The 9,237-nt window shown below is 33.0% G+C and overlaps 1 protein-coding gene, 1 long non-coding RNA gene and 1 pseudogene across 2 annotated transcripts; 1 reads left to right on the top strand and 2 right to left on the bottom strand.

The window, feature by feature from the left end:
• Nucleotides 1-1,910: 1,910 nt before the first annotated feature.
• LOC125371325 lies at nt 1,911-3,224 on the bottom strand. Its single transcript, XR_007217619.1, has 2 exons — nt 3,094-3,224; nt 1,911-2,208 (listed from the first exon to the last, which is right to left on the bottom strand). It is a non-coding gene; the product is annotated as an uncharacterized LOC125371325 (long non-coding RNA).
• Nucleotides 3,047-6,438, top strand: LOC8288446 (kinesin-like protein KIN-14U). Its single transcript, XM_048380019.1, is given in 11 exon segments — nt 3,047-3,229; nt 3,455-3,538; nt 3,612-3,773; nt 3,868-3,974; nt 4,071-4,255; nt 4,360-4,524; nt 4,616-4,772; nt 4,774-4,835; nt 4,953-4,990; nt 5,308-5,435; nt 5,514-6,438. Coding segments are annotated over 11 exon segments (1,845 nt in total). The 5' UTR covers nt 3,047-3,081; the 3' UTR covers nt 6,123-6,438.
• A 579-nt stretch (nt 6,439-7,017) lies between these two features.
• LOC125371323 lies at nt 7,018-8,953 on the bottom strand (annotated as a pseudogene).
• Nucleotides 8,954-9,237: the final 284 nt, after the last annotated feature.

Here is a 9,237-nt window from a genome sequence, read left to right as displayed (position 1 = left end):
CCAGGGGCGCTACCGAAGACTAGTCCGTCCTCTCTAAAAATTGTAATTGTTAAAAAATAAAAAGAATAATAACCAATCATAGTTCTACTATTAAAAAAAAATTACCCCTCGTTTTTATTAATTAGTTTTAAGATAAAGTACAAAAATTTACCGTGTGATTTAATCTTTGACACAAAAGAGTCCTATAAATTTTTTATCGCACTTTAGTACCGTGAGAATTATACTGTTAGCAATTTGTGTCCAAATTTATTAATAGTTTTAATAATTTTAAAAATTAAATCTCAATTGAAATCCGATCATTATAAAATCGGTCTTGTCAGATAAATGATAAAATATAAAATTTTATAATCTTATCAGATTATTGAATTTGACTATAATTAAAAAAATTAAATTATAAACTATTTTTTCTCTTTTTAATTTTTATCTTCAAACTCTATAAAAATTGATATAGCTAGTTTTGGACGAAAACTAAGGTAGTAATTAGTGGAATGGTGGTGTAATCTCAGCCAATTAATAATAAATGGATGTATTACGACTATTTAATTAACGGTGTTAGTGAATTTAAATATAAATTATTAATATTTTAATTTTCAAGGTACTAAAGTATCACAAAAAAATTACATGACATATTATGTAAAAAGATAAAATCACATGATAATTTTTGTATTTCTTTCTTAATTTTATAAATAATTATTAATATTTTCTTAGAAAGTCTTGTAGTCCTCCATTCTTGAGTTCTGAATTTTCATTTTATAAAAGTATTATGATCCTCTATTATGGAGGTATTGAGTTCTCTTTTTATATTTAAAAAAAATTAAATTTAATATTTAAATAATTAGACTCGTTAAAAAATATTTATAAAGTCATATATGATATAATGTTATTAAGTGAAGTATTTTTTCGCAGGATTATAATTTATTATTCAATCAATATGATTGATGATTGTTAAAAATAATTTTTTTATGTATATTTTTTAATATTTAATATTATTTTTATTTTTATTAAAATGTAATTGTCAATTTTATTTAATGTAATATCATATCTTTTTATAAAAATAGTAAAATTTAACATCATTGGCCAGGCGGACTATAGGAACCCGTGGCATAAAGATCAACTTTTAAATATTTGAAAATCCAAGGGCCAAAAGGCAGCCTGCGCTGTCCATTATTACAGCTTTACCGTTAACGGCAAGACATCATATTCGCTATAAAAGAACCGCTAGAAAATGGGAAATGCCTAGAGAACTGAGACAATGTTCATAAAACTGCTGCATCCCAAAGTATCAGGCCAATCTAATCCCGCCACATCACCAAATTTCATGTTAAGATGTGACAAGTTTTTCATTTTTCTAGTATTTCCTTTTGATATATATATATATATATATATATATATATATATATATATATCATATTTTTATAATACCATCGATTATCGATATAGGCGATATGCTACATTATTATTATTTTATTAATTTTAGTCTTCTTCTTGTTATTATTAAATTGAATTATTTGTACGGCTTATCCAACATTAGTATTTGTTACTAAGTTTCTCTCAAGAGAAAAAATATATCTTTTTCATTAAATTGTATTAAAAATTATTTATTATTTATTTTCTCAAAATGAGAGATTAAAATAAATAATTCAGTCTTAGTGACAAAAATGATACTTTAATAGATTCATCTAATTCTAAAATATAATTTTTTAAAAGTTTAGTTGATTTAGTCAAATATCTGAATATGTATGAAAATGAAAAAAAGGATAACTTATTAAATATTTTAGATTCTATAAAACTAATATAGAATTAATTAATCAAATATTTTAGATAAACTATTAAAAATAATATTTTTATAAATTACAGACTATCAATTATTAAAATTAGACAACCAATTTAGAACAAAATAAAACTTAGAATGACCATAGAAATTAGAACAAAATAAACAATGGCTTTTCCAGAATTCACGGTGGGTTTGGTTACTGTGCAGTTACAATTGATTTTTTTTTTTTTTTTCTGAAAGTGGTAGGTACTATACAATTACAATCACATCAATTACGATCCCTGAATCCATAATATTTAAAAAATTGTACAACCACATCATTTTGGACTTGAAAACATAACCAACAGAGACCCCTCCATGTCAGCTTAAGAAAAGCGTCAGAGCTCCACTTTGATTCTTGCCTTTGCCTCTTCTCCTCCGCTCCATACGCTCCTCTTTGAAAAAAGATAAAGAAGAAATTTACTTTTTATTTTTTATTTTTTAAGACGTTCATTTTTGTAGATCTGGACCAACCTTTACTAATACAGAATAAGCATCTTTCACTGTTACGTGCATTATTTTTCATTTCTTATTGGCCATTGTCAACTTAATAAAACACTCTGTACTGATGTAAAGGACTTTCATTTCACCTCCTAATCAGATTTAAAAGAGTGTTCAATCATTGAAAACTTGAGCTCAACTTTTGACTTCCTGTCTTGTTTTCTTGTTTCAACTCCTAGGGTTTTCTTATTTCTTGGGTTTCTTTGTTTGAATTAGTTGAGCAAGTTAAAGTTGGTGTCTTTTTACTCGACTGAGTGACCTGATCTTGGGTTCTGCTATTCTTCTTGTATTATTTTTTTTTTTGATGTCTACCAGTTCAGTTCTCGGAAAAGTTTTTCTTTTGGGTACTCCTGATTGCATGTGATTCATCTTCATTTACACTTCACTCTTGATATTTTTTTTCTTTTGGGTTATAATTCATCTACGTCCTGGTGTTCTGTCAGTTTTAAATTTCTTGAAATAGCAAGTCTTTTTGGTTTTATTATCTATTAAGTAACAAAACATTCCGTATGGTCTCAGTTGTTTCTCATTCTTTCTTCATTTGACAGAATATAGCATATACAGCTTTATTCGATTTTGTTTTCTGTTGGGTGTTTTCTAAGCAAAGTTCCAAGGATTGTGAACTTTTGTGCAAAATATTTCTGTTTATGGAAAAGGGTTGTGCTTTTTCAGTTTCCATTAGTTTTAGATATGTTCATTTCCACTGAAAATGAAGTGCAGATCTCATTTCTCTAGACAATGTAAATGAGTCCTTGAAATCATTCCCTATGAGATCAAACCTGGATTGCGTTGATAGGATGGTAATGGAATCTGAATTGTTGAATTTACAGCCACCACCCACCATTTACACTGATGTAAATATAGTTCCTGAGCAAGAAAAGAATTCGCTTATGCAATCCATATCAAATCTAGAAGGTAAGTTTTTCAAGTATTGGTTATGCTATTAATCTGAGCCAATTGAGATCATTTTTTTGATTTTAGCACGTTTCTCTCACTTGGAAGGTAAAATTACAAGTCAGAATTGGTAAATGCAAATTATAGTTTCAGAAACCAGTTACTGGAAAATATAATGATCTTCTTAGTACAAGTATTGAAGGGCCTTTGATGATACAAGTTTCTTTTGTTTAATTGATCTTGTAGGAGAAATTGCTCAGTTGAAACAGAAGGAGAGGTCATTGACCAAGAAGCGTAAAGAAGCATTGAATAAGATATTAGATATTAAAGGTTGTTATTTATTGTTTGGCTAAAACATGGGATTTTTATTTTTCATTTTCTCATTCAAAGTTTTACTTTTCAGGCTGTATTAGAGTATTTTGCCGAATTAGACCATTTCTACTGACAGAGTGGAGAAGAATTCATGAACCCGTGTTAATTGAGTCAGAAAAGGTTGTAATCAAATATTTAGGAAGTATGAAAGCATTCAGATTTGATAAAGTTTTCAATCAAGCAGCTACTCAAGGTTGGTATCTAATTTCACATTTTCTTTGGGGTTCATTTATATGCTTTCTCGGTTGCAGTTATAGTGGGTAATATTCTGCTTGAAAACTACGCAGAGGATGTTTTTACTGATGTTGAGCCAATCCTTAGATCTGCACTTGATGGGTACAATGTATGTATATTCGCTTATGGTCAAACTGGCACTGGCAAGACATTTACAATGGTTAGTGACAGCTTTGAAAATCGTCATTCTTGCAGTATACTCTTTTTTGTTTTTCTTCTTTGAACCATTAGATTGAGCATTAGAATCTTTATATAGGATGGCACAAATGACCAGCCGGGGATCATCCCTAGGGCTCTTGAAGAGCTTTATCATCAAGCTTCTTTGGACACCTCTTATTCTGTAACATTTTCCATGAGCATGTTGGAAGTTTACATGGGAAATCTGAGAGATCTACTAGCTCCAAAAGTTGCATATAAATCGTATGAGGCAGCAGCAAGATGGTAATTATAATTCTCTTCATGCTGTTAATGAATCATTAATCAGAAGTTAACTGGAGGCCCTTGAAATATACGTTGGTTAATTGGTCTGCGTAACTTTATCACAGCAATCTTAACATACAAACAGATCCGAAGGGATTGGTGGAAATTGAGGGATTAACAGAGGTCAAAATTCCAGATTTAGCAAAAGCAAAATGGTGGTACAGCAAGGGTCGACGAGCTAGATCAACTTCATGGACTAATGTGAATGAGACATCAAGCAGGTCGCACTGGTGGGTTCATGGTCTTTCTTAATCTGTTGAACTTCTTTGTTGATTAGTTTGGTTTGACAATTACTTTATCTGTTTAGTTCTATATATCTAGCTTAATGAGGATCAACATTTCTCGACATGGAGATGATTTGAAAGCTAAAGCCAAAGTAAGCAAACTGTGGATGGTGGATCTTGGAGGTAGTGAACGCTTGTTAAAAACAGGGGCTACAGGGCAGACACTTGATGAAGGAAGGGCCATAAATCTCTCTCCTTTCTGCTTTAGGAGATGTTATTGCTGCTCTCAGAAAGAAGAGAGGTCATGTGCCTTACAGGTAAGTTCTTAGTTGGTCTTACTCTTCCTTTAATGCATGGTCTCTTCCTTTTAGGATAAACTTTTTTTTATTTAAATTTTTTAATTCTGATTTTAAATTTCACTTCTTTGTTTGCAGAAATAGCAAGCTAACTCAAATCCTGAAAGATTCCTTAGGCAAGGCCCTGCTCTTCTCTAATTTAATTCTAAGGAATTACCATGTTCTGGAGGCCACAAAAAAAGTAAATTGTTGTAGTTCATTCATATTGCAGTTTAGAGTAGATGACAGAATCATTGTTGGAGGGGTGGGAACTTGAAATTTCTAGCAGTGACAAATTGACTATTATCGAGTTCCATGCATATGCATGGTTTTCCTTTTTTTTTTTTGAAAGGACATATGCATGGTTTTGACTGCTTACTAATTTACAGAAGCTCAATATTACAATCTCCTGGTAGCTTCAAAATCCTAACATTTTTAAATCCATTTGCTTCAGGTGACAGTTCAAAGGTTATAATGCTTGTGCATGTAAGCCCTTGTGTGGAAGACGTTGGAGAGACAATTTGTTCTTTAAGCTTTGCAAATAGAGCAAGAGCAATTGAAACCAATGGAGAACTGCCAGCGGTAATTTCTCATAGTTTATTCTCAAAAGCTCAAAAGGAAAGGGTTTATAACCATCTGTTGTATATGCGCCTCCAACAGGACCTAATCAAGCAAAGGCGGAAAAGAATCTCAGAGCTTGAAGAAGACATGAGAGAAGCTGAAGAAGGATGCCAGAAGATCAGGAATCAAATACAAACGGCAAAGTTCCTTTTAATTGAAAACAAGAAACTTCTTGTAACCACATACCAACTCCCTGACAAAGAAGAGTCACCTAGAAGTCTTGCAGAAGATCATTTGCAAGTCACTGAAACTCCTTCAATTACTGAAACCAGAACTAAGAGAAGCTTGATTACTTCTCTCCCAAGATTCATGACTTCTACCGTAGCTAGTCGTCAAAGGCAAAGTGTTGCCGAGAAGGAGATTGTCAGAAAAGCAGGAAGTTTCAGGTCAGGTTCAAGAAGTTCAGTCCAGTTCTTGGCTTCTCAGTCCCTCAGTTATTCAGATTTGCGTCTCAAAACACTTCTACGGGATTCAAAAAAAAAATCACGGTATGCTGAGGCAAAAACTATTGCCACCCAAAGTCTCAAATGCAATGACACAGATTTGAGGACAGCGACATTGCCTCGGAGCAAGATGGTTACTTCATCAGATCCAAACTTGAGAATTACACTTTGTCGCCATAGAAGACGAATGTCTGATCTAATCTAAGTGGAAACAGAACTTCCATTTTGGTGACTCTTTTAGTTGTCTAATGCTGGTAGATCTGTGTGAAATTATTATACTTTTGATCTGGAAGAGGCTTTCTGGAGTGACTTCTTTTAGATTCTATGTCATATATTGTCATACTGTTGGTTTGCTTAGGTTTGGTGGGATCTGTTAATTTTTTTTTTTTGTTCTGTATTAGATCCCTGTCATCACATGGGTTCTGCAGTTTAGGTTGAAGGGAATTGTTAATTACTCATTAACGTGATCATTGTAGTACTGATTTTATTTATAAATTTGTTCAGAACCCATTGACAAAGTATTTAAAAATGTACTTCTGTCTTTGATCTGTTTACTGATAGTTTCATTTTTCATATTTATGGTTTTTATTTTCTATCGCATTATGTGCAATGCATCTCTTAACAGCTCCCACTATCTGCCATGTGTAGATCCTTCTGCATAAATGAGTAAAGCACCAATTCTTATCAGACAAAACGCCAATCCTCAAACCCAGAAGCTTGAAAATTATTTGGGTTTCAACTAGATTCGGACCATGCTTCAGTAGTAAGCATTTGCCATGTGCAGCTCTGTTCCATTTTAGCCAAAGCCTCCTCTGCTCAATTCAGACCAAGAATCAAATCCTCCCCCATTTTACTTCTGATTTAAGGCAACATTTAACTTGTACAGAAAAGTGCCATGCTATTACTAGAACGTACTTACGTGTGCACAGGCAGGCAGAATAATGTCTTTGATAGCAATATTAGATTGGTTCTAAACAAGCATGCCAAATTGTTGTTACAGATCGAAATTCTAAAGAGGAAACATAAAATCAAACACAACTAATCAATTGGTTTTTTCATGTGCGTTAAATTGTTGCATTTCACATCACAGTTTCAAGCAGTGATCAAGAAACAAGAAATGAATCCAAGAAAGAATTTATCTGTTCCACAAATATGTTTGAAATTTAAATTAGCCATTACATAATAGGGGAAAGTTCCCCGCGCCTATGCAATCAGTGAATCCTCAAGATAGAAGTTCCGCGTAATACTTCTTTTTTCACAGAACTAACAGTCTCTCCGAATATGTCCGCAAACAGATTATCTACCCTAATAAAAATCTTCAAGATCATCAAATCTCCCTTCTACTTACAACTATCAACAGCATGATGAAAAGCTAACCTCTTGATAAATTTGTGGCATGAATCAGAAATAACAAAAAGGAGCATACAACAGCCAGGGCAGCCTTACTCTTGCATCAGCAGTACCCAGAACCAAAACCAAGACAACTATACTCTGCACCTTTTAAGCTTTGAACCTTTTAAACTCGAACCAAATTTCATAATGATTAAAAAGCAAGCTATCATGGGTATGCTTTCCCAAATACTCAAGCCCCAAATTTGTTAGCCTCTTAGTACATTCCTCACCTCCCAGTCTTGAACAGAACTTTATATTATGTGATACAAAGATTCGTCCGTCATAAGGTTTCAATTTACTTGCTAGCCTTTCTAGTCCAACCCAGACAAGCTTATCAGGCATGTGAAGAAACACAGCACTAGCATATATCAAATCATATACAACCCCTGAACCAAACCTAGAGAAATCCATATCTTCCCCTCGTACAATCAGTGGTCGTTTGTGCAGAAGACCCTGAGAAGGAAGCTCATATCTAAGTGCAGCCATTAGAGAGAGCTCATCTCTTTCAAGACAATGGTAGTGACCAGGACTAAGATACCGAATAAAATGCAAACCAACACGAAGTGTGCCACATCCAATCTCAAGCACTTGTGAGATGGGCGATAAGTGAGCAGACTCAGCTAGGAACTCAAACACATCTCGCCCACCTGCCCACGGCTCCCCATAGTTACTATGATGCTCTTCTACGAGGAGCTCACCAGGGCAAGGAAGTGCAGTATGATTATTGGATTCTGCCTCTTCATAATGTGAGATACCCTTAAACCTGAAAAATACAGTCCAATCATTTAAACAAAAGCTTCCCCTTTGCATGAAGTTTTTGTTAATTTCTAACAGAAATTGCTAGAGTCTTTAAGAGAAGATCTCAGACAAGCAGGGCACTTCTCATCATTGACTACAATGGGTTTCATAGCTACAGACCAGTTTTCCAATCATTCAGCAAATTGAGAGAAATGTAACAGCTACTATTATTCAAATAAAATGCTACACATTAAAGTGACAAAAACTCTTTCTTTCTCCCTTTGTCTGTTAGATCAAAGCTTACAATACCCTTTTAAGGATTTAATCAAATCAGTGGCACTGAGTAAATCATTTCATCCTTATACATAAAAAAGGCTACTTAAAACTAACGTTACAATAATATTCTTCTGCATGACTCCATAAAATCTCATCTTTTTTAACAACCAGAAAAAACCTAATAACACAAAAAGAAAAGAAGAAGAAAGAAACAACTTACTGAATAAGATCTTGTAATTGCTGAGCCCTAGTGCGAGGGTTAATCCCTTACGAAGAACATTATCTTGCATATGCAATCCATTACCACGGATCTGGTCTTTAACCCATTCAATATCCTCTTTTGACGCTGATACTCTCTCCTTAACAACCTCTCAAACTCAGCGCCACCAAAAGAAGGAGAAGAAGAAGAAGAAGAAGAAACCGAACAATCACAAGAAGATAAAGAAGACAGGAGGAAGAACAACATAATAGCTGCTACAGATACTGATAGCACTAGAACTGGTACTGTTATCACTATCCCTTTTTGTGTCGGTCCTGTTGATGCTAAGATAGCCATTTGCTTCTGTTTTTGCGTTGTGTTATCTTTGTTTCTTCATCTCTGCCTCTATTTACAGGCTCATGCTGTATGGGATATATAATTTTTTTAATCAGTATTTAATAATTGTGTCGTTTTGGGAATCTGTAAATTGTTTGTTTAAACATTAACAAGTTTGAGTTGTGTCGTTTGGAAACCTTAATTTCAATAAATAAAATTCGAGTAGAAATTGTATTTAACTTATAATTAACTTACAAATATAGTATATATATATTAATTTATCAGAGATCTGAAATTAATAGATTATGAATTACATAATAAAATTGCTATCAATATATAAAAAAAAGGTATGCTTTGCCTTTTTAATTTACTAAAAAAC

The sequence above is a fragment of the Ricinus communis genome, chromosome 10 (assembly GCF_019578655.1).
Source record: "Ricinus communis isolate WT05 ecotype wild-type chromosome 10, ASM1957865v1, whole genome shotgun sequence".
Classification (NCBI taxonomy): Eukaryota; Viridiplantae; Streptophyta; class Magnoliopsida; order Malpighiales; family Euphorbiaceae; genus Ricinus; species Ricinus communis.
The sequence above is the reverse complement of the archived record's forward strand: the minus strand, read 5'-3'. Positions and strand labels throughout refer to the sequence as shown.